This window comes from Nipponia nippon, unplaced genomic scaffold (genome assembly GCF_047370975.1).
Source record: "Nipponia nippon isolate SJK-2023a ecotype South Korea unplaced genomic scaffold, ASM4737097v1 scaffold_1, whole genome shotgun sequence".
In the NCBI taxonomy this organism is placed as follows: domain Eukaryota; kingdom Metazoa; phylum Chordata; class Aves; order Pelecaniformes; family Threskiornithidae; genus Nipponia; species Nipponia nippon.
The window spans coordinates 48,097,375-48,122,344 of NW_028262290.1; the positions used below are offsets into that span (position 1 = coordinate 48,097,375).

Below are 24,970 nucleotides of genomic sequence, written 5' to 3' on the forward strand. Positions count from 1 at the left end.
CCAGCTTTTTTAGTTCTTTGGTTAGGGATGTTTGGTGTTTTTTAAGGAGAGAATGTCAGTGAATGCAAAGACTTAGCTTTAAAAGATTTGATGCATATTTTTCACTTTTGCTGTAACTTGTAAAAACATCTTTTTAATACTCTTCATACAAATGTTTCTGTTTTATACTGTAGGGTTCACTATGCTGGATACAACGTAACAAGACCAGAGGGAGATTTAGGGAAGTACAAATCCATTCCTCATCATCACAGAGGTGAAGTCCAGTTTTTAGGACGGTAAGAAAAAAAGAGAACTGTTCAAATACTAGAACTAAAGATGTACAATTTTTTCCTACACACATGCAAATCTTTCACGCATACAAATAAGCGGTCAGTGCTTATCAGTGTTATTCCCTCTTTAGTGCTAAACTTAGTATTTTCTTAAATACATTATGTTTGGTGTTCAGATATTTCTTATTTAACCATGAGAGAGACTGAGTTTGTGTGTCAGAAGATATTATTGTCATAATCTTTGTTGCAGAATGTTATTGTTCCTTAATAGTTTAGGCATTAGTACTGGCAGGGCTCCATTAGTTGGTTAATTTGGATATTCTGCAAAAGGAAGCAGTACAGCTAGGGGAAATGACTCCTGCATGAAAACAGACTTTAAAACTCCTCAAGGATTGGTTTCTTCCATCATATTTCATTATTTTCTGAGATACAGGTATTCTCGTTTGCTGCTTACGTTGACATGAATTTTTTCTTTTGGGATTACTTTCTTTTGTTACAAAGATGCAAAACACTTTAACTGACCAGTAGGTTCTGGCTGCCCTGGATTGGAATAGCAACCAGAGTGCAGCAGATGAGCTACACCTAAAAATTAGAATGTGAAATGCAAAATAAAGGGTTTATGGTATGTGTTTTCAGATACTTAGAAACACTGCTTAATTCTGTTTTCAATGGGGATGTCTTTTTCTGGGAACATCTTTATTTTCTACTTTATTAATATTTTTTAAATAGACACATACAGTAGACATAAGTAAATACATGATATGAAACTAAAAAGTATATATCTGTAATCTGGGGGAGGGGAACTGTTTTTTTAATCACCTCAAATTTAGGTGTTTGCAAATGCAGGAGTCTCAAGAATGAAATGAAAAACAATTCAGACCTTTAAATGTATAATGATGAACAGTTAAGGTTCCTAAATCTTCTCTGAGCTCTGTAGTTGAGTTTTATAGCAAAAGAACGAAGAAATTGAATGTTCTTTAAAAATCAGTTTAGTTTGGGACCATAAAAAGTATATATATTAAATGCCTTCTTTGTTATTTAGTCTTAATGTTAACTTGTATATGTGACCATAAAATCTAAGTGGCTTGTTTCTAAAGCTTAAGTAGGTAATTTGATAATTTGAAAGGGCTGAGAGGTAGTTTCAGAATTTAAAGTGTATTTCAAAATGAAATGACTGTTACAGTATCATATCTAACATCAATTGAATTGTTTCTTGCAAATCTTTCTCATGCTTTCTTCTTCCAACTCCCTCTGCAGATATAAACTTCTGAGGTATTCCAGAGAACGTCAGTATATTGATGGGTTGAACAATTTAATATATACTCCTAAAATACTTGTCAGTAGATTGTATAAAAATATAACTGTCAATCTCATACCAGAACTTGCTCCTGTTAGAGACTATTGATGGAAGTGGAATGACAAGCTACCCTACCAGAATAAACTTTTAACACTGGAAGCTACTGATAGACACTGTAAAACAAAACAAAACCAACAAACAGCAGCTTAGAATTAGAGATTTTTGACCATTTGATGATGCATATTTGGGATGAGAAGTAAAGTGATCGTATGTACCATGCATTTTGTTCTGAAAGAAAAGCCAGCAGCTACCACTCAGATGTTTACAGCATGAGACTACTGTTCAAGCCTTCATTCTTCATATTCTCTATCTTAGCCCCTCAACTAAATAAACTGTAGAAAACAGACTTGTAGCTTCTGTGGAAGTAGGGCCAGAGGCCTCTTCTTCCAGGAATTTTTTATACTAAACTGCCCCCCCCCCAATTTAAATGAATGCTTTTGTTTCTTTTTAAAATGTGTTTTGTAAATATGTGATGTAAATTAATGTGTGTACATTGCTTTTAAATTGCTCAATATTTTATGCTTCAGTGTGTATTTGAGTGTGTTCTCGTTTGAATTCTATAGGAATGTTTTATTAGCATGAAAGAACAAGTGTGAAATGTAAGTATGCTTAAAAAAAGGTTATACCTTATGTGAAATGAAGGAAATATTAATTGTTGGCCAGCTATGACTGTAAACTGTTATACTAGTTTTGAGCTCTAGGCCTCCTGCATATCTATATAGAAAAATCAATTTCGTATATGAAGTTGCTAGAAAGAAAGCTTTTAATTTTATTTATTGCCAGCAAAATTGTATGATACCCTGCCTGCCATCTAAATCCTATTTATATGCATATTGCATGTGTATTATGGAAAATCTTGCAGTTGTTGCGTATTATGATCTACAGGAACTCTAACTGTTTCCAAGTGTGCCACTAGTGTTAATGTCAGGGATTTTAATGCCCAAAACAATGTGTCTGGGTGCGTACAGTATTTTGGTATTGTTCCTTTTTTTTTTTTTAAATCCTAGTAAACAGCACTTTTTTTCCTCCAAAATCAGAAGAGCCAAAAATGTGTCTTCATTAGAAGAATATTGAAGTTAGATTTTTAAGAAAATAATAAAACATAGTTCTAATAGTTCTAATGCTTGCAGCGTGGGATTTTCAGAACCACGGCGTTGGTCACACTGTTCCGATGACAACGATGGCATAAGCGGAACTGAAAGCAGGCCTATCCCGAGTGGTTTTTAAAATTCCACCCATAATATATTAATCAATATAGCTATTTAAGGGCCTATTCTGGTAGAGTGCTGAGTGCTTCTATGATGCATTAAGTATCCTCAAGTCGATGACTTTCGATGAGATTGAGGTTGTGCAGTCCCACTAAAGACTGGTCCTGTCTGTTTCTCTATTTTTGTGGTGTTATATGTATGAGTAACTAGCCTCTTTCCTTGGCTTATAATGAAGAACATAGCTTCTTATTTTCTGTTTGCTTGTAATGTTATGCTACCTAAAAGTATCCCACTGCTAAGCATTATTATCTTTTCCTAATATTTTTTTACATCCCTTGTTAATACTAAGGAAAAGGACTGGATCATTTATTTTCTATGTTAATGCAAAGATATTGACCAAGATCTACTAAACTGTTTTGTTTGTCACAGTTACTCAACTCTTTAGGAACCAAAGACTGACTTCTGCTCCCATGAAGAATGGAAAGCAGTATATAATAAGGATTGTTTATCCATAGAGTGTTCTGTAAGACTGTTGACAAAGAATACTAACTTTAACTCATGACTATGTGTTGGTTTCCTGAATCGCTGCCACTGATGGTGTGGTGCTTTGTATATTTGAGTTTGTTTGCCATAAACACCTTTTATTTCTTTGACATCCCAGCAGCAAATTTTGCCCTTGGCCAGTAAAGTTATGAGCTTAGTTGTAGGCATCCCAAATATTTAGTAGAAATGTAATGATTTATTTTAAGTAGTTGAGAACAATTGTAAGGGATATTTTAAACCATATTGGAATTACCTTGAAATCTTCCATTTAATCTAATATGCTTTAGGAATGATGTAATGCAATGAAAATAACAAAAAGTGAGCATAAAGTGAACAAAAACATCCTTCAAAAGCATGCTTAATCACCTCCTGATATATTTTTCTATAACTGAGTGTATAGAATATTCTGAAGCATATGGCTGAAGGGCAGATAATTAATACACTGTATGAACAATTATATCTTCAAAATAAAATTAGTCTTATTTCATAACAGACTAATACAATTCTTGAACTGTTGAATAAATTTTTAAATCCCTGATGTAATTTTGAAGTGATCTGGTTTTCAGTACAAGTTCATCTACAATTTAACACCTATGATTATGAAACATCCTTTGGTACTGTAGGTGTTTACTGTTTTCTGAAGCATGCTTTTGTGCCCATTTGTTAGGCATTCTGTGAAATTAATGTGCAATTTTTAAACATTCTAATGCATATATATGTATATATACATACATATATACATACTCTATTACACATATGCTGTGGCTGAACTAATATAACTTTACAGCTCTAAGTGATTAATCATGTATGGTCTTAGAAAAATATCATTTAAACCAGTATGTGAATGGATTATGACATATAGCTGAGATCCTAAAAAGTTTACATTTTGATGCCCCAAAGTGATGGATGATAAATTATGAATTGTTAACCAACACTCTTCTCTAAGTTATCACTTTGTTGGGAAGTTTTAAAAGTTACCATCCTAAATTACATCAAAAATAGTGTTTGTATACTACCTGCTTGAACTCAGTACTATTCTGTAGTGAATTTTAACATAGACAGTGCCTTCAAACAAAATAAATGCGATGCAGAACTAAGAGTTGTGCACATTCCTTTTGATATTTTCATGATTCTTGTAAAACGTAGAGAGAAGCCAATCACATTGGCTTTTGCATTGCTGACAAGGCAAATTAAGGATGTCTTCTCTTCAAGGAGTGAACATGGAGGGTGAAGAAAGAGGGTTACAAGATTCTGAAGGTCTTGCAAATTAACAAGTAAAAACATTACAGAAATGTTAACAGTGGAATCTGGTTGATATGCTAAGATACTCTTAAGCCAATTTGCTGTTTTTCAAATTTAAGTAGGAGAATATAAAATATAAAATCCATTTTGAAATAGACAGTATATTGAAAAGCAAGTGCAAAATGTCCGTTTTCTTGGATCTTGCCAGTCTATTTTTCTATCATTATGTTTACTAATGACTATGTTGTAGTGGGTTACTAATAAGCCAGTTATTTAAAAATATTAAAAAGATCCATTGTGTATCAGCAAGAAGAAGTGTACTTAAGATTATTTTATTTGTAGAGTTATGTAAGATAGGCTTAATGAAAAATGCACTGAAACAAATGCTGGGAATTTCCTGTGTACTATCATAGTTTTGGTTTTTTGTTGTTCATGAAAATGTTTGTACTTTTTTATCATTGTCTTTTATGAAATATAATGTTCTAAAGATTGTGTTGGTTTGTTTATTCTGAGGTTCTGTGGAGAACATATCATCTTTGTGTTTTGTTTATAGACGAAGTGCTCATTTTTTGTAGTGCTTGGCACCTCGAAGTAACAACAAAAGGAAGGGAAATCTGGCCAGCAAATACATCAGGTTAGGCTGTGATGGGATCAAGCCTTAGGCTAACAAATCGTTTTCCCTTTATTGGTATTTGTATCCTTTCAGCTTTTGGTTTTATTAGGCTAAATGACTAAGCGTTTTTGTGTACTTTTTCAAGATAGGGTTGCTATTCTGTTGAATCTCCTAATGGCTCTTTTCTATGCTTATTTCTCTTCAGGAGTAATCTTCCTTATATATGGGTTACAAGAATGGGAAATAGAAGGATTCATCTGTACTTCTCCTGGCATTAAATAGGGAGCTGGTTTTCTCAGGAATCATCAGTTATCCTTCTTATTTTTCTTTGTATCTTACAGCTGTTACAAAAGTGTCTGATGGTTAGGGGTATGCAAGTAATTTTTGGGAGTAGTTCAGCTGGGGACAAAGGTATTTGCAGAATTTTACAAAAATTTGTGAATAAACTTCAAGTATGTTTGATGGATATACTTTTCTGCAACACTGGATATGGACTCTCCTTGAAAATGTTATGGGTTATAATACATTGGAAAGCAAGAAAGAAAGCATTTTAAGTATGTGTAGCATCCTTAAATGCTATTGTACCTTGCTGTCACTTTTAAGCTGCTTTTGCTTCTATATCTTAAAAATCAGAACTGGGAATTGAGTTTATCTGATGATTGTGGGGCCCTGGGTAGTAGTCCCATGTGACTTCGTCTGTTGTGGGCTTCAGTAATAAAGTATAGGTGACGGCAGGTGGTGGATTGCATTTCCTGTGTGCTTGCTTTTCATGAGGCACCTTTCAGATGTGTTTGGTTCATTTCCTTTGCAAGAAGGAATGTAGTTTATTAACTTCGTGGAAGACTCTGGTTTATTCTCAGGATCCCAGTAATGGAGTTTCAATGCATTTTTTCTAAGCTTAATGCGTTTTTGCAAACCCTAAACTTTTATTCAGAAGAGCAATACTTAGAGAATACAGAATACTTTTATTCAGAAGAGTATTTGAAAACAAAGCCGGTACCCATTCTTCCTAAAGTTAACAAAGTGAATAAACAACTTGACTGTTACTGTTAGTTATTTACCATGAAATCTAGAGCTGTTGATACAGTCAGAAACTAAGTTCTTATGATTTGTGGAAATCTTAATTTACACATCTAAATTTCCATTCTTAATGTCAGCTTCTATTCCACTGGCTCACTAACTACTGCTGTAGTTGAGTAAGAAAAGGGACTGAGGAGAACAGCAATGGAGTAATGTCGATAACCAGCATCATTAGCTGTGAACACCACCTGGAAAAAGAAAGAACAAATACAAGACAAATGAGAAGTGATCTCTAGTAGGAGCCTAGGTGGAACCATTGTAATCACTTTACCTAACCTCCCACAAAACTTTGGAAATATCTTCTCTTGTGGTGATTTGATCAGTGTGATATATGACTGCCTGTCACACACAGTTTTTCTACTGGGTAAATATCCTTTGTTAAAAGCATACATGTCACTTACATTATTTAAAATTTTATCAAATAGTTTTATTATCCAAATTGGGGTTTCCTTGTTGGTACTCGTAAAGGGCAACAAGATTTTTTTTCCTTGTTGAAGATCTACATTGAACCCCATTGATTGTCTTTATTAAAAAAAAAAAAAGGCATTCTTTCAAGTATTTGAATATTTTTGTTGTTCTTATGAAGTCCTGAACTTTGAGGAACAGAATTAAACACAATGCTACAGTAATTATCATCAGGCCAAAATACAAAGGAATGAGTTTCTTTAATCCTACTAGCATAGCTAGTAGGTAGAGAAGGACTGCACTAGTCATTTGGCCATAACATGATAATGACCTTATGTATGAATCATTTACATCTCCCTTTTAACATCTCCCTCATCAGCTCATGTCCTGTCATTTGATTTCTCCATCTACACAGTGGATTATTTTGTGTTGTGAGACGATGGGTGTCAGCTTTTAAAATAGACACAGTTTAATAACATTCTGTGATGCATAGGTTGTACTCCTTTCAGTGTTAATAAAATAGATGCATATGGAGCAACCAGTGAACTGAGCAAAACATGATCCCTACTGAGGCTTATTTTTAAGAAAGGAGGCTCTTGCACTCTGAATTAAATTCATTTCTAGTCTGAAATATACACTTAAACATTATCTTGATATATTATCAATTTACTTGCACGCTGTAAATCTTTCATCTTGCCTCTTTTATTTCAGTTACCACAGAAGGCAGGACTATCCAGCATTAACCTTCATTACTGTCTAGAATAAGAATGTCATCTCTCATCCATTTCTGGGAGGCAGAAACAAAATTTAACCGAGGTGTTTGCCACCTTTTTTCCAAGGAGATGAGGAATGGCTGTTTGAGAAGCAGTTGCAAACTGTACAGCTGGTGGTGCTCACTGATCTGTCACAGTCCAGCAAACAACTAATACAGGACTGCTGCTGCTGCTACTGAAAGGTCGTGTGAAAGGGCTGATGATGTGGAGGTGAGGGGGACAGCCCCCAAGGAGTCCCAGACCCTGGAGCTGGCCTCAGTTGGTCCTGGGTTTGGACCACCTTCCTCTAACCAGTTTATCTGTCCCATGCAAGCTAAAAAGGCCTGTTAGACTTTTTTTTTTTTTTTCCTATTGTAAACTGAGGATCCAGGCATCCAGAACACAGTTCATACTTCCGTTATCTTTAAAAATCCAAGTTACAAACTTTGTCTGCAGCCATACAGGCACTGAATCCAAAAGGCAGAAGAATCCTTTTCTTAAGAGTACTCCACCTGTTCTCCCTCAGGTGTCTAGAAATAGTCACAGAAAGAATCACAGGCTTAAGTAGAGGTAGAAGGATGGAAAACCTCTTTGTAAGTAATGCATCTAAGAGCTTATTGAGAATTACAGGGAAGCTACTAACTAGACTCTCTCATGAGTATGTTGTTACAAAGCTTTGAGACTCTGGATTTAAAGTGTTAATGCAAAAATATGAAAAAAAAAAAAGTGAAAAGAAAGTTCAACACATGCAATTAGTAATTGAAGCCTAGACATATAAAATATCTTTATTCTTTGCAACTAAAGTACAGGAGAAAATGAATACTCACATCAGCATGGTGATGAAAGGGATTCAAGCCCAGTCTCTTCCAATAAGAGGCTGTGTCAAGCTCAATCTTGTATATCCCTGTTACAAATTGTTCTTTAGTTGTGAGCTCATGGAGCTCTCCATTATCATTGGTTTGTCTGTGTGATGGCAGAAGAATGCACTTTTATATTTTGGTTAAAAGCCCGAGAAAAATGCAGTTCTTAGCAATTGAACTTGAGTGATGTTGTGTAGCTTAAGTTATATGATGAATACTCCTATTGATCTGGAATAGCTTACATCCATCTGTATTATGGATGCTCTAGAGCATATCTTGGCATTTGCTACTTCCATGATCGCCACAGCAGATGGTTGCCTGCCATGTCACTACTCTGCATGGTTTGGGGGTGAGCCAAAAGCTGGCATTAGTGTTCATAGACTCTTGGCAGAGTCTTGGAGTTAATTAAATGAACCCACTCGGAGGGAAAACTTCACCACTGCTGTAAGCAATGTGGAAGCGCTATGATGCACTTACTGTGCAAGTAAGTAGGGTCAACTCTCTTGATTTTTTTCCATAGTTCTCTTACTTATTTAAATACATTGAGTTGTTTTATCAGTATGAATATTTTTGAGTTGGCTATCTGAAATTTGAGATCTGCTATTTGAAATGACTGTAGGTCAGCCAACAGTGTAGCCTTATGGAATTCCCTGTTGTCTGTATTGATCAGTTGGTTTTCCATCCTCAACAAACAGATGGTTTTATTTGATTTGAAGATGCTATCAGTGCTATCCAAGGCCATAGTACTGGCTTGAAACTATAGACCTTTGAACACCAACCAGTTTGGGGCTCCAGAACCAATACTGACTGCTGTCTCTCAAATATGTCTCTTGGTTGAAACCTGTTCCTGTGCAATATGTTATATAATACTAGTTTGTTTGTTTGTTTGTTTTTTTTATCGGGTAGGTTATCAGCAAATAACAATGCTGCTAGTGCCTGATTCTAGTAGTCACAAACCACTGTTTTGTGTTCTAGCTGCCAAATCTTTTTCTGAACATTTTATTTAAATTACATACAGAGAAAAATAAAGAATTGGATATTTTTTGTTATTGTCCAGTGTGTTTCTTAGGATTTGTGCTTTAATATAGCTTATAACTAAGAAGTCATAGAACACCATTTGTATCTTACAAGATGCTCTGTAGCCATCAGATTTTTTTTTTACCCGTTCAAATGTCTCTGTTTTTTCTTTGTCATAGATTCATCATTGTTAGATGATAATAAGCTTTCTGTGCTAAAACCAACAGTTATTTCAGAATCTCCTGCTAACATTCATTTATTTACAAATTAACAAGGCCGGAGAGGTTGATTTAGTATTATCATGACTTTTGCACTTATGACTTTTACCTTATGTTAAGGTTACTTTATTCTTTGTTTCAGATGTTAAGTATGTTTTTAAGGCTTCAGTCAACATCCAGCTGCTCAGCCGAGTATCTTTATATAAAGCCTCTAAGCTCAGATTTGAAGACAAGTAAACTGAACACCCTCTTAATGGAAAATCACACGCATTTCCAGTGTGTTCCAATGTGTGAAGCTATCTTCTCACTTGAGGGGTGGGAGGCAATTTAAGTAGGACAACATGAATAGATTGTTCTTCTCCCGCCCCCCCATGTACAAATACGTGTAACCTTCACTGTAGCTATATTTTTTCAAGGACACATGTGAGAGCACTGTTGCTTCTGCCAGGCCACTGCTCTATGACACCAAAGAGCCACTTATGTACAGTTTCTCATGGACTTTCCACAAATGCATCTGAGTCTGGGATCCCACTACTGAAATTCCTGTACTATGCCAGCTATAGCCCTTAGAAGCCCTATCTCACTTTTTTAGGTAGAATAGACCGTTAACAGACCTGGAAAGAGGGTGAGACTTTGCAAATATCTTGGGGAGAAAAGTGTGGAAGTGGGATGTTGCTTGTTGAACAGAGAAAGTGTTCATTCTGTGTACCCCCTCAGAAATTTTTCAATTTCATTTCAGATTATACTTTAAGTAAAAATTGCATTTGAGTTTGTAAAGTGTTAATATATACTAAAATTAAGGGCAATTTCAAAAAAGTCATCTACGTTTGAAGTGCTACAATTATATTTTTTTAAAAGACATGGCAGCATTTAAATATCTGGGAGATTCTGTTTCTTATTTTAGATGTAATTGCTTCTCTGGGGGGGGAGGAGGTGAGAAAGCTTTATCCCCAAATTTTCTCCTTTTGGCTGATTTCTTTGTCTTGAAGCAAAGGCGGCTATCAGCTATGATGTGGTATATATTCAGAACAGTTCCTTGTTTTCTTTTTAAAGCTGTGGTGTTGTATGAAATGAAAATCCATTTAGAAAGAAGGAAAATAGCCAATAAAGGCAGGATTCTCAACCAGAGTCTTGGTTTCAAACAAACTAAAAGAGCCTGCCTGATTCTTCTGCTAACAATGCAGCAGTTCATTGATGGGTACTAAAAAGTAATGCAATCGTTTGTAATGAAATTGAAGAGAAGCGATGATTGAATTAAAGGATAGTTTAAAATACTTTCTTGTGCTCACAGTAATTATAAAGCATTATAAAACCATTTTGGTAGTTGAAACTGTAGTACAGTTAAAAGACTCTCTGCAGCAAATTCATTTAATAGTATGTTATCTTTCCTCTGAGTTGAAAAAAGACGTCTTATGTTAGAGAATTTGAAACTGGTTTTTCAACTATTTGGCCTCTGCCCATTGCCTCTCCCTTCTTTCACTCATTATTTTGGTATGACTTACTTTGAATTTAACAGTTCCCAAGATCCATCTGCAGCTTCTTTATATAACTTAACTGGAACATTTGGAGCTGGACTTCCTCGAACTGAATCCAGAATTTTTATAAAAAGAGGATGCTTGGAGTCAGCAGAGTCCTTCAGGTAGGAAGAGAGAATTTTTACATTGTAAGAAAGATAAGTGATGGTGCATGATAAAGCAGGAAGAGATCTTATTCTTTAGATCTACAGTATATACCATATTTTCCTCAGCAAGATCACTGTGTACTGCAGAAAGGTAGCCTGAAGTTTTCTGGGGGCTGGATATGGTGGAACCGGGGAGGAAGATGTCAGGAGCTGTCGGGGGAAGTGTAGCCGTGCGTGCTGAGGAGGCACCGTGGCTGTGTGTGAGAACACGTTTCTGTTTTCTCTTTGTCATGGCTTAGCTACACATCGTGTCCAGCATGAAGTTTTAACTAAATTGTGACTTCAACAGGAAATAATTAAATCATTAAAGGTAGTAGGAATGTTTAAAAATCTGGCAACTCTTCCCCTGTATTTTGGAGTGGTGATTTGAGCACAGCTTTCTGGATTTGAGAGCCTCTGATGTCCTGTTACCATAGAGTTATCTTAATTCTGCTGTAAACTTGGTAGGCACCACGTACAGACTCTCTTCTAACACCATGTTGGATCAGATTTGTCTGCCCCTGGCCGCTATGCAGGGATAGGAGAGGAAAACCTTCCTTCAAAGATGGGATGGCTGTAGTTTCACTCCCAACGTGTTTGTCACAAGCAGTGGTTATGCCCTGATATTTCACCTGTTCAAAGGCAGAGTTGAATCAGGGCTTTGACCTTCCATTACTTAATTCTGTATACGAAAAGTGGGAAAATAGAGCTTTGTGGAAGGTGCTAATCAGGGATGATCTCAAAATAGCTATCACTGATCTTCATTTAATCATTGCAAAATCAATCATGATGTAGTTGTTAAAAACTAAGAACCCTCTCTTACATCCCCTCTTAGTCTGTGATGAACGGAATATCGGCTGGGAACCCTGCCCTGTGTTGGACCAGTGTATCAGCATGTATCTATACCACCTGTATGCCCTGACTCCTCAGGCTCACTTTCTGGAATGCACAGGCTCCTCGCTAGTGTTTCTTTTGAGGCATTGGCAATGGGGGCTCTAGTGCCATCACTTATTTTCCTGGCTTTTACACACTGGGAGCTCAATGAAAGTCTGCTTCCTCACAAGGTTGATCAGATACTCATTTTCCCAAAGATGAGAGCTTGAGAGGAAGAAGGGGGGGGGGGGGGGGGAGAGAGACAAGTCTGTTCTAGGAGAATTTCAGGCTGAAGCGTTTGTGTCTGTAGCTTGCTTTGCTGGAATAAATGAGCCCTCTGGAAGTGGGATCCTGGCTTTGGTTCTGTTCTTTTCTTGCATCCATGAGTGCTGAGATCCCTTGTTGCTTGCATGGGATAGAGCTGCAGTGGGTAGAGCAGTAAGGGAGAGGACTACAGAAGGCATTTCTCCAGCATGGATCTCACAACAGGAAATGAAATCCCTCACGACAGGAGCTTGTTCATTGTGTTATAAGGGCTATTAGTTACTTTTCAAGAGGCCCAAGGCTTTTGTGTAGTGATACTTTTTTTTTTCTTCTCTTACATTGATTTTCACATAGTCGCTGAGTCTAATGACAAGTGCTGCTTCTCTACCCATAAAGCCCTCTCACTAATCACTAGAAAAGGAGAAAGAAGGACCAGAAAAAGAGCAGGAGGAGAGAACTACAGTCAATACATACCATAAAATCAAAATAATTGCAATAAAATGGAATATTCTATTTTTCACTTACACTAATTAAAGTATTAAAAAAGAAAAAAAAAAAAGCTGGGACTACATCAGTATGAACGACCTCAACCCTGAGACACTTACCGGTGGTGCAGCTTCAGAGAAAAATGCCAGGCCAGCTAAGAAAACAAGAAATACAGAATGAAAAGCCATTTTGCCTACCACTAAGAAGTCTCAGTGTCAGCAAGTAGAAACTGGTGGGAATCGGTGATTTTTATATCAAGGCCTCTAAACTGAGGCTACTTATCAGAAAACCCATATGACTTTCAACATGCCAATTCATACTATTTACTTAGTAAACAATGAGAAAATAAGTAACCCATACAAACATGAACCTTGTCTGCAAAAATAAGTCTCTTCTGTCATTGCCTGTGGAAATATTGCGAATATTGCCTACCTCAACTGCAGTGATCTATTTTCTTGGAAAAAATGTCTATTCTATTTTTCTCTTTTTGTTGAGGAATAGTGCTGTATGCGTCTCATATAGTTGAGAGACATACAAATATCTTGTCCACTCAGCAATTTCAGTTTCAGTGATAATTTATCTGTGGTTATAGTTTGGCTTAATTGACTCACCTGTGTTTGTCTATTAGAGATTTCTCTCTGTGGTGGCCTCGCCCCCACCTCTGACAAAAGGTAAGTGGATAATGTGTGGGCTACCTGGTTATCTTATGCATTCCCCTGGAGGAAAAATGTTACTTTTGGTTTCCAGCCTGATAACTAGATACTTACGTACCCATTTCTGGAGCACAGTTAAAAAGTATTTTAAGTCCTGTCACTTTACTTGTGCTTTAGATTCAATACAATTTCAAGACTTCCCCTGTACAACTGCAAGTTAGCGCCCACCAGAAGTCTGTGCTACATTTTGGGGAACTGTTACTTCTTGAAATTAAACTTTGTCTTTCTGATCTTTGCTTAGACACATGCACATGCGCTCTCCTACTCAGTTTATCCTGTTCTCAGGTGGATGACTACATGCAGAGCAGGCTTTTTGTTTGTTTGTTTGGGTTTTTTTATGACTACACCACAACTGTATGAACATGTTTATGTCCTATTTTGAGGGCTGGGTATAGCCCAGTGCAAACCAAACGTACTGGTTTTCAAGCTCTAGGAATAGTAAGATCCCGTGAAATCCACATGCTTTAAGATGGATGCTGTTTTGGAACTATTTGCACTGCTTACAAGAGTTAGGTAACCGTGGTAGTGTCCACAAATCAGGGATAAAAGTAACCAAATAGTGAAACGTTAAAGGCAAGCTTTTGTAACTTGTGAATTCACTTGGTATGCAGTCATCCCAGCAGGCTCTGGGTGTAGAGATAAACTCCAAGGTCAGTGGCAGAGGAGTGCTGATGGTTTCTGAATGGCATCATTTCAGCAACAGTTTCTGTAGTTTCTGTAATCCTGTTAAACAATTCCTCTGCTTCAGGATATTTTGAATACAATAGGCCATCAGTCTACAGAAATCACTGCTAAAGCCCTCAAACTCTTTGGTCAGTTTATCAACAACATTATTTGAATCACAGTCACTCTACAGCTTACCTTTTACTGTTTCTAAAAATATGAAGAGACTATTAAGATGATGCTTCTGTTTTAGGACTTTTTTTAATAATGGCTAGAGATTTGACTTATTAAATGAGATTTAATTGGAATGCACCTGAATACAGTAGTCAACTGGGTTAAAGATCAAGGTTGTCAAAAAGGGTGCTAATTGAATTTGCTTCAGAACTTCCTAGATTGATTGAGCAGCAAACTTTCCTCTTGAAATGACAAAAAGTGTTGAGGTTTGCATGAAGTTTTAAATAAAGGTACACAGATTTTAACTTTAGCTCTCTGGATATACACATTTCAACAGTCTTTCTGCATTGTTTGCTCTGCTGCTAGGCATTCAGAATTTCTTCTATTTAGCCTGTGACCTAGTTGATAGTGGGACAGTCTCTTCTGTATGTGAACTATGAGTAGCAGGGATGACTTTTTTAAGGTAGCACAACTCTAACTTTCTTATTTTGAGCCAATGCACTTGATGAGAATTTTGTAAGGTAGTGGAGGAAGATAACAGACCCAAATCAAGTGCTAATTTCCTTCCATATTCCATGCATGGCTTCCAGATATCCTTTGCACTTGGACATAAATCATGACACCTTAGAACACAATAAAACTTCACCAATAGAATCAAACCGTTTTAAAGAAGTAACATTTTATTGACTTGTCTGAAGTTTGCCAGGTTATAAAATGGAAAAAAAACTAATGTAGCAAAAAGTTACGCATTAGCAGTAGGAAAAACCTTCCTCCTAAAAGCCTACAAGAGTTCTAGTGGAGGCGGGTATTTGTATAATGACAGTACATGTTTATTCCTGGGGATCACTGACAACAGCAGTGGTCGAATAAGAGAAAGGACTGAGGAGAGCAGCAATGGTATAGTGGCGGTGACCAGAATCATTAGCAGTGAACACCACCTGGAAAAGAGAAAACTTGTGACCATGATGAACAACAGACACTCAAAACTACCTTGTTAAGAATTAGGAAGCACACTCAATTTCCTCTGCAGACTACTTTGCCAGTTCTGTTCAATCAATGATTTTACCCTTCTGAAGGGTAATGCTTCCCATTACTTTGTGATGCTCACTGAAGACTGAGAAATTTGTGAGACTTGGACACAGGTCCACAAAGAATCGTAGAATAGTTTGGGTTGGAAGGGACCTTTAAAGGTCATCTGGCCCAACCCCCCTTGCAATGAGCAGGGACATCTTCAACTAGATGAGGTTGCTCAGAGCCCCATCCAGCCTGTCCTTGAATGTTTCCAAGGATGGGGCATCTACCACCTCTCTGGGCAACCTGTTCCAATGTTTCACCACCCTCATTGTCCTCAGAGCTGGATGCAGTACTCCAGGTGGGGTCTCACCAGAGCAGAGTAGAGGGGCAGAATCACCTCCCTCGACCTGCTGGCCACGCTGCTTTTGATGCAGCCGAGGATACAGTTGGCTTTCTGGGCTGCGAGAGCACATTGCTGGCTCATGTCCAGCTTTTCATCTATCAGTACCCCCAAGTCCTTCTCCACAGGGCTGCTCTTAATCCCTTCATCCCCCAGCCTGTATTGATACTGGGGCTTGCCCTGACCCAGGTGCAGGACCTTGCATTTGGCCTTGTTGAACCTCATGAGGTTCACACAGGCCCACTTCTCAAGCTTCTCCCTCTGGATGGCATCCCGTCCCTCAGGCATGTCAACTGCACCACTCAGCTTGGTGTCGTCCTGATCCTGCCAAAGTCTAAGCTGCTGGGATGTGAGGACTGTAGGCTTCAGTTTATCTTGTACAGAGACAGTCATTGAACTCTGCCCACTTCCCAGGCTAATTTGTTGACCTGTACACTATTACATCAAAGGAAAGCTTCTTCAACAGCCTAGCTAGAGCAGTCTCAACTAGGTGCTTTTAAGCACCTTTTCAGGTGAAGTCCTTCCATAGGCCCCAGCAACTTTCAGACATCCCAATTGTTAGGGAATATTTTTGAGGATTGTTTCTGTGACCTAAATGACCCAAGCCACACCTTAGACTTTTATGGACCTGGGCCTCAGTCATTTGTTTTAGTCTTCCACAGAGCTTCATAAACTTGTGGTTTAAAATGTTCTGTAATGCAACCTGTAACCATTCCAGACTTCTTCATTTGGGGAAACTTAAATTTAATGGCAGATTAAGCCTGAAGAATTTAAACAAAATTTCTGGAAGTGCTGAGTAAATGTGATAGAATAGAGCACACAATAAATCAGTGTAGGGCTGAGAGCAAAGGGAGGCACAAGACATGATTATATTGCTGGCCTGCTTATGAAATTTTGGTATTCACAAAACGGCCTACTTTTCCTTTCCCAGTATGGTTATTTCATTATATTTTTATGCCTTTTTTTTCTGTTGCATATTTCAGTACTGAACAACGTTCAAAAAAAGGGCACATCAAAAGGAATCGTTTTATCCTGTAATTACAGGTCATAGTAGAATTCATGGATTTTCAGGTGACTGATATATGGGAAATCCCCCTGATTAAAGAAGAGGTCATTTCCTATAAAATGAGGGTTTTCAAATCCCCATATTCCTTCAGCAATGATAAAAGTCTTTTTTTTGTTTATTTGTTTTTTAAAGGCTGTGTGCTTTTGAATAATGTAGCTCTTTTTGAACAAAGGTCCCTACTGGTCTGAATGAGTGAATGGGCACAGCTCCACTTTGGAAGAGCTATGTCAGTATTTGCAGGGAAGGTGGCTACTTCATATGGCCTAGCCAACTATATACTGCCTTTATTTACACAATCTTATGTGGCAGTGAACTGTTTCACCGCATTCAGTATTTAAGGACTGTATTTGCTCTTTCCAGCTGCTGCCACTGCACAGTATATAGGTTATTAGGTACATTTGCAAATACTTACATCAGCATATTCATGGAACGGGGAAAGGCCAAGTCCCTTCCAGTAAGAGCTGGTGTCAAACTCAACCCTGTATGTTCCTTCTACAAACTGTTCATCTGTTGTGAGCTCATGGATCTCCCCATACTCTGTCGTTTTCCTGTAATGGTAAAATATCTACGTAAATATTTTATACTGTCATTTAGATGCTAGAACAAGGAAGTGGTTGAGTCGCCATCCCTGGAGATATTTGAAAGACGTGTAGACATGGCACTTGAGGACATGGTTTAGTGGTGGACTTGGCAGTATTAGGTCAACAGTTGGACTTGATCTTAAGGGTCTTTTCCAAACTAAATGATTCTATGGTTCTATGAAAGTGGAATATTAAATAGCAGAGGTGCTGCACAGCCAAATTCTACATTGAATGGTTTCTAATAATCTGAATTAATTTCGTCCTAGGTAGTGTATATTTCCATATTGCAGAGCCTGTTCTTGCTACCAACTCATCCATATACATCACAAATCAAAGCTGGCTGTCTTTTTTTGTCATTTCTGTTGCTACAGCAGGGATTATAGTTAAGGTCCCTCTTTTAATATCATGTTTAACTTGTACCAAGTGCCCTCTGGAACCAGATATTAGTGGCTTAGGAAAGCGATCATCATGATGAAAGGCAAGATGCCAAATCTCAAATTATAATTAAAGAGAGAAGAGAGATTTTAGTAGAAAATTATTCTATTCTATAGTTATTAGCACTGAGGCTATAGGTTTTACCCTTATACACTGATGCATTTTTATGTGACCCTGAGTGGTAGTGTCTTGGAACAGCAATTTAGCATCACAAGATTTTAGTAATTTGAATTACAATGCCTTGGTCAAAGAGCAGGGGCCTCTTCAGAGTGCCATATAAATGAGCAATAGGAATTCCTAGCTCAGAGAGATTATGTACTCAGCTCTCAACAAAAAACTGTGGGTGAATGAAGTCCAGAAGCAAGAAGGAAATATAGCTAGCATTGCACCCTATTTGTTTGAAAAGGAGCAAGCTTTGTATGACAGCTGTTTAAATATTTACGTACTTAGCTCCTAAACGCTATTTCTCTTTTCCCTTCTTTTACTTTATTCCTGATTTTTTTTACCAGGTCTTTTTTTCTGCTGAAAATATTTATTTGGTACTTGTAGCACTTCATAACCATATGATGTAGTTGAAGGAAAAATGAAGAAAGCCTTGACTTGAAGAACTAGTGGAACTTGCCCATCTTATGGCAAAGAGTAGTTGTCTAGGCAGAAAACAGAAAAGCTTGAGGAGGAAGAGAGGGAGGGGCGAAAGCAGTGACATGCTGCTTATCAGGGACAGAATCCGCTGTGCTGTCGCAGCTTTTCTTTCCCAGCCACTGCCTCCTCCTTCATCTTATTTGTCATCTTTGGTTAATGGCGGTGAAGGAAAAAAGTCTGAATGACCGAGTTTTTGCTTAGATTAAGAAGTAATGGGATTGAAACCCCCATGCTAATTTTCAGGTTTTCTTATATTTCAACTTTAGCACTTTGAAGACTGACAAAAGTCTCACTGGTCCAGCACAAGTGAAATCAACTGTATTCAGGGTAGACCAAACCTTCAGAGAATCCAAGCCCTGTTTGAAACATGGCTAACAGGCAATTTGTGAAGTGTGCACATCTGTTTTCTTTTGGTTTAATTAGTACTTCCTGGCTTAACCTATATTGCCTTAATAAAAGGCAATAGGTAAAAGAATGAAGAATTCATTGGCAAGTGTCCTTGAAACTGTGAAACAGGATTGCTGAGATCCTGCAGAAGTGTTCAGAATGCAAGTTAGCAATTCACATCCATCTGCTTGTAAGTTGGATAGTCTAGACACAAACCAATTAAAAGGAAAAATGGTATCTGCCTCAAAATCTTTGTTCAGGTAAACAAATAAGTTTTAGTTTGAGAAAAGTGTGGATGTAGCTTGAATGGTGCTTTCCCTAATGGGTGCTGACCCAGGGTTGCAGATGTTAACCATCCAGAACAGTTGGGAAACTGGAAACAAGAGTTCACTTGAAAACTCTCACCCACTACCAGGAGTTAATGGCACTTCCTTAATTTTAGTTATTAAGTGGTAGCCATTCAACGCAAGTGGTCTCACAAGCAAACCCTTCAGCATTACTGCTGCATTGACAGCCAACAGGACAGTGTGAGATTCAGAGCCTGGATGGGATTAGCACAAGGCAGAGGATGCCCTGCATTTGGCCCGGGTAGCAAAATGCTACAAGTGATTCCTTCTGAACAGCACTTGTATTTCTGTCTGAGTGGGGGAATAAATGTAGTATGGTTGCTTCTTCTTAGTAGGACGTGGACTGCCAGCATCTGCTGTAAGATGGACAGTTAAGTTAAAGGAGCTGTCCTTTTCCAGCAAAAAAAAATAGCAAACCACTGGTTAAGTTACTATGGCTCCAGCCTAGATGGCAGTCCTGATCCTCTTTTTCACTGTCTGGACCTTAGTTGTATATTGTGACCAGGTTAAATCTACACTGTCTGTGCAATGATGTTTATGAACTCTTCGGACACATGCTGCACTGAGATAAACTCTGCCGTCAGATGCAGCCTGCTGAGGAAATGTCTCAGGAACATGAATAATTATCTTCAAGCTTAAAAAAAAAAAAAAAGGAGGGTGGGGAAGCGCTTCAAATATATATATATATATATATTTATTTTTTTTTTATGATTTACAACCTAAGTCACATAAGAACTATGGTGAATGCAACTCTTGAACTAAGTAATAAGACTTAGATTTCCAAAAACAGGTGAGGAGTGAGAAGATCAAAGCTAGTCATGGGAGAAGCTCATGTAGAACCCAAATCACATGCTTGCCAGGTCTCTGTGCCCTACAGCCTTCCTCAGAGGGGTCTCAGTTCGAGTTATCTCTTCTTGCATACTTTTGGCTAGACTAATTTTGAAATAAGCCTCTTAATATGTTGTTATGCTAACTTCCTCCCTGCCTTTTAAATACTACTACTCCAAATTCACCAGTTGCTAGGTGCGTTTGCGTAATTCCCTAAAATGTGTTAGCAAAGTAAAACCAAACAAATAAAAAGGTAAAAAAATAACTTTTATAGACATCTGTACAAAATGTAACTTTTCCATACGCATCTGCTAGGTACTGTAACTTCAAAGTATTATTAACCTGACAGGAGTAGTTACAGATTTTGTTCCTTGATTGCATTCAGGTTTTCATTTGGTTTAACACAGAGAAACTCTGGTTTTCCCAAATGAAAAAAAATTGCAATCACGTGTGAAAGCCCAGTTCAGACAAATGTCATCAGCTAAAGTCAATGGTATTGCTGAAAGCAGCCTTGGTTAAGATGCAAGTCAAGGGAAAGGTTAAAATCTTTACCTGCAGTAAAAATTGTGGTTTAATGTTCCTCCACTGCCTTCGCCCAGCAAAATGTTTCTCACTTGCCTAGGGTTAATCTTCTCAATTTATATTTAAGAATTGATTTGATTTTCTCAGGGGTGTACTGACCTAAAGTGTCAACAGAGGCTGGCTAAGAAGAACTGCGGCACTTGTCTCCTTGGGCTTGTTGAGAGCAGCATTGCAAACTGAACAAGAAAATACTGTTATGCCCCAAAAGTAAGGGCATTTAACACTGATGTTGCATTTATCTTATTCCTCTGTAAGTTGTATTTTGTATTACATGTTCAAGAGCACTTGATGAAACATTTGAAATAATCTGGGTTTCCTAATAATGGCAGAAATACTCACTAAGGACAAGACATTATCCTTGTCTCTGCTTTCCTTGAAAACAACGTGTCGTTTTTTCATGGGGTTTCTCTGTTCGTTAAAGTACATAAGTCCATTCTGAGAGTCGTTTGTTCCTACATCAACACTTAGCATTTGGGAGTGGAGGTGTTTGTTTCTCCTTCAATCTCCTAAGCTTTCTTGTTCCTTTTCAATGGGGAAAATTATTTTTTGTTTTGAGTTTTATAAAAAGAAACCCTTCAGATGGAGAGAAAGGTATCTGTCTCCTGTAGTCTTCTCCTCTGTTTTTTTTTTCTGCAGCTTTTGTGTAAATCATGCTATAAAAATCCTAGTAAAAGACAGTTGGATGCTCTGGTGGCTCCTGTCCATGCTTGTGCTTGTCATTCTGTGCTTGAATATCCTGCTATTACTAGAGATTTCTCTTGACTTATTTAAAAATCTGATTCAATAAGTTGTTACAATGAAACTTAAATGCTTGAATACCTCAACAATTTGAATGTTAGTAAACTGTATTCCTCTGTTACCAATACTTTTCCCACAGATTGAAGATAATAGTATTATTGCCTGCCCTCAGTGGTGTTCTGAGGATACTTTGTAAATATTAAGCTGTCATTCTAGCAAAAGCCATGCAGATCTATAGGAATCACCACAAACAAATGCTGAGATTGTACTTCAGTGCTGTGTTACAATGGGACTCTTTAAAACTTTCTGGTGAAGGATTTTCTTCCAACCAGCATGTTTGTTACACAGGAGAAGACGACTAATGCGCTTATTATTTGCAAGTGTACAGACAAAGCCTACAGAGAGGATTTTGTATGTGCAAATAAAGCTCTACATCCATTGCATATGAAGATAGTAGGTTAGATGATTACCTACAAAATTTGGGTAAATAGGCTTTTTTTTTTTTATAGAAAGGAAAAAAAATTAATTATTAAACCTATTCCCTCACAAAGAGAAGACGAGCATCTCAACATATTTTTGCAATTAGCTTGTATTTTAGTCATGCATAAGTTCCACTTGAATCTGATGGATTTTTAGACCAGAATTCAGATGCCATTAACAGTGATAGTGTGACATGTGCTATAAACCATCCTGCTTTTTTGATCAGAGCTCCATTCCCTTTATTTCTCAACTGTTTGCCTGAGGCACCTTGAAAATGGCTCCATAAGACCACATAACTTACCCAGTAGCAAAGTCCTGCCAGCTTCCATCTGCAGCCTTTTTAAAGACTTTAACAGCTACGTTAGCTGCAGGACTTCCTCTGACTGCATCCAGCACTTTCACCATGAGAGGGCATTTGGAATCAACAGAGCCATGGGAGACCTTGGGGAAAGCAGGAGAGGTTGTATGGGAGCTGTTCACCAGCCCTGCAAAAACCTTCTTTCAAAGAAAAGATGGATTCTTATTGCAGAATTAATGCTGACTTAAAAGCAAGTTCTTTGCCAAATGGTATCCAAAGCTAGTTTGCAAACATCTATTTCTTAAAGCAGAGTATCTTAGAGCTTTATACTGATAACTTTATTACACACATGCACACGCACAAACAAATAGATTGCTTGATAAATATTTAGAGTTGCATATGGCCCTGGGAAAATGTTATAAAGTATACCTTTCTAATGAGGTCACATATAAGAAAATAGTAAATTATTGCAAGTGCAGACAGAGTATGTTAGCCTAGGAAACCAACAAAGAAATACCTATGACATCCCTAGGGCTGAAAAAATATTTGTTTCTTAAGCTTCATTATACTATAAGGAATCCTTAGTCATACTTAAAAAATTTTTTTTAGTGCTTTAGAGAAGCACTTTGGTGAAGAACGTAAAGCTACCTCTATATTGAAGATATGGGATGTGAGTCACGAACTGACAGAAACAGACAGAAATAAAAGGTCACACCTCCTAGATCCCTGACCCTTTCATAATATCCTAAAATAAATGGGTAAATGGCAAAAGAGAAGTTTTAAGAATTCTGAAGAAGCTACTTAAAAAATGGTAGTAAAATAACACTCCAGCAAAGCCTAATGGTTACAGAATTTCATGGATGAGGAGGATGCTAGTCATCTAGAAAATCTAGATTATCATTCTTGTAATGATTGAGTTTGAATAAAAAGAGACTCACCAGTGGCGCAGCTTCAGAGAAAAATACCAGTCCAGCTAAGAAAACAAAGAGAACAGAATGAAAGGCCATTCTCTTTGCTGTTAGTGAGCCTTGGTGCCAGCAGCTAGGAGCTGAGGGGATTTGGGATTTTATAGTCAATCCGACAAAAAAACAGGCTGCTTATTGGGTGCCCATATGACTCCAAATCTGCTGATTCTGATTATTTGCTTAGTAAACAGTCCAATCCTAGAGTCAGTCCATGAATAGCACTGCCATTGAAGTCAATGGAAGGACTGCAGGATCACTAGAGCAAAGAGAATAAGTAACGGACACAAACATGACCCTTGCCTGGGGAGATTAGACTCGTAGAAAGCCTTCCACAAAATAATGCAAATGACCTTTGTTTGCCCAGAAATCCAACCAGTTCTAGGCGAGCTTCTTTACCTTGCCCTTAGGTTGTGCATGATAATGTCCCAATGCTTTCTCTGTGCCTGCTCCATGTTTCTTCTCGATGTATTCAGTGCTTTCTGAAGACCAGTTCCCACAACAGATGCAGGCTCAGTATATGGGTGATGGAGTTTGTTCATTGTCTGGCTCAAGCAGTGCTAATGGTCCATGCTGGGCAACAGATTCCCAAGCAGTTCCCCTGCTTGTTGAAAAGGAGCAATGTTGCTTTCTGAAACCCAATTTAGATAGGATCTGACAACATCTGCCTCTCACCAGAAGGTCCTAAGGATTCATCTTGCCTAATCTTCAGGTAGACATTGAGGTTTCCTCTCAGTCACTTGGAGGAGACCTGGAGAGATCTGTCCCCTTGGGAAGATAAAGGTCTCAGAAAAGTGAAATGAGTCCTCTCTTGCTCCACGTACCCCAGAAGGAGCCAAGGCAAATAGCATAGACTGGTAGCTTATGTTAACGTCTGGCTAATGCTCTAGTTGCCAAACTCTTATTATGCTGGAAATGTTATTGTTATGCTCTGAAATGTACATTTAGGTAAGAGGTTTTTCAGAGGTGAACTCAGCCCCAACCTAAGTAGGGAGAAGTTGTCAGCTGGGGGAGTAGGCATGGTGTAGCTGGGTTTCTCCAGCTGCATCACACAAAAATTGTCCATGCTGTACCCTGTGCTAGTTGAGAGACAAAGAAACAGCCCTGTTTGGCATTTCCTTCTCCCCATGTCCTAAACAACCGAGTCTACACTTCTGTTCTCAGGAGCTGGCACACTTAGTTTTTACTGATTTCACAGTATTCTAACAAAAAGCAATTTTGCCTCTTAATTTGAATAGGATTATGATGAAGGTCTTAGAGAGAAGTCGTGGACGGTATTCTCCTGTGGTTTTCATGCCTTCAGGCTGCTTTATGCAGTTGTTCTCTTCAGGCAAAGTTGTTTTTTGAGAAAATCTATATTACAGTAATCTCCTGAACTGGAATCAAAGTGCCCTTTGTACTTACAGCAAAGCAGGCTGATACGTAGGTAGCATTCTACACTCGCTTTGTATGCAAGTAAAAGCCAATGCAAGGTGCCCAGCAGTAAAAAATCATGCTGCAATCTGGTGCTTGTGAGTTGTATTCAGATCTTGGAAAGGTAAATACTGCTCTTAGATCTGTACATCGACAGTTTACTTCATTATTTTGCTCTCATTGTAAGTATTTCTCTGAAGCAGTAAAGATTTGTATGTCAGGAAGAGAAATTATCTGTATTCTAGTGCAAGTAGACTGTCTTGTCATTTGCTGCCAGTTGTTCTGCAAGGAAATAATGCCAAGGAGCTAATGATATTGGACCTGCCTACATGTGAAATTGCTCATCTATGGGAGAATGACTTCAAAAAATAATTATTTTTCCTAGGTTTTCATGCAAGGT

General features: G+C 37.8%; 3 protein-coding genes across 6 annotated transcripts in view; 1 reads left to right on the forward strand and 2 right to left on the reverse strand.

The window, feature by feature from the left end:
- The window catches only part of B4GALT6 (beta-1,4-galactosyltransferase 6), a 38,062-nt gene extending 29,815 nt beyond the window's left edge, over positions 1 to 8,247 (forward strand). For 3 of the 4 annotated variants that reach the window (XM_087754384.1, XM_087754375.1, XM_087754394.1), the window contains 2 exons: positions 174 to 275; positions 1,527 to 5,109. In XM_087754384.1, the coding sequence (XP_087610510.1) occupies positions 174 to 275; positions 1,527 to 1,674 (250 nt within the window). In that variant the 3' untranslated portion in view covers positions 1,675 to 5,109. Of the gene's footprint in view, positions 1 to 173; positions 276 to 1,526; positions 5,110 to 7,428 lie in introns of those variants that run through there. The other variant, XM_087754405.1, reaches the window with a different exon arrangement.
- On the reverse strand, positions 5,247 to 13,205 carry LOC104019779 (transthyretin). The gene is made up of 4 exons (XM_009473100.2): positions 12,967 to 13,205; positions 11,067 to 11,197; positions 8,297 to 8,432; positions 5,247 to 6,500 (listed from the first exon to the last, which is right to left on the reverse strand). Exons 1-4 carry the CDS (start codon positions 13,033 to 13,035, stop codon positions 6,393 to 6,395), a joined length of 444 nt encoding a protein of 147 aa, XP_009471375.1. The 5' UTR covers positions 13,036 to 13,205; the 3' UTR covers positions 5,247 to 6,392.
- Positions 13,206 to 15,064: 1,859 nt separating this feature from the next.
- LOC104019780 (transthyretin) lies at positions 15,065 to 23,251 on the reverse strand. Its single transcript, XM_009473101.2, has 4 exons — positions 23,134 to 23,251; positions 22,199 to 22,338; positions 17,290 to 17,425; positions 15,065 to 15,335 (listed from the first exon to the last, which is right to left on the reverse strand). The coding sequence occupies exons 1-4, from the start codon at positions 23,200 to 23,202 to the stop codon at positions 15,228 to 15,230; spliced, it is 453 nt and encodes a 150-aa protein (XP_009471376.2). The 5' UTR covers positions 23,203 to 23,251; the 3' UTR covers positions 15,065 to 15,227.
- Between the last annotated feature and the right edge of the window lie 1,719 nt (positions 23,252 to 24,970).

Excerpts from the sequence above, each read along its gene's own strand:
- LOC104019779 (XM_009473100.2), bottom strand. The coding sequence starts at position 13,035 with ATGGCTTTTCATTCTGTATTTCTTGTTTTCTTAGCTGGCCTGGCATTT. Across the intron at positions 11,198-12,966 it reads TCTCTGAAGCTGCACCACCG|GACTCTGCTGACTCCAAGCA; the intron begins GTAAGTGTCTCA and ends TCCTACCTGAAG. Across the intron at positions 6,501-8,296 it reads CCTTTCATCACCATGCTGAT|GTGGTGTTCACAGCTAATGA; the intron begins GTGAGTATTCAT and ends TTCTTTTTCCAG.
- LOC104019780 (XM_009473101.2), bottom strand. The coding sequence starts at position 23,202 with ATGGCCTTTCATTCTGTTCTCTTTGTTTTCTTAGCTGGACTGGTATTT. Across the intron at positions 22,339-23,133 it reads TCTCTGAAGCTGCGCCACTG|GTCTCCCATGGCTCTGTTGA; the intron begins GTGAGTCTCTTT and ends GCTTTCCCCAAG. Across the intron at positions 15,336-17,289 it reads CGTTCCATGAATATGCTGAT|GTGGTGTTCACTGCTAATGA; the intron begins GTAAGTATTTGC and ends TCTCTTTTCCAG.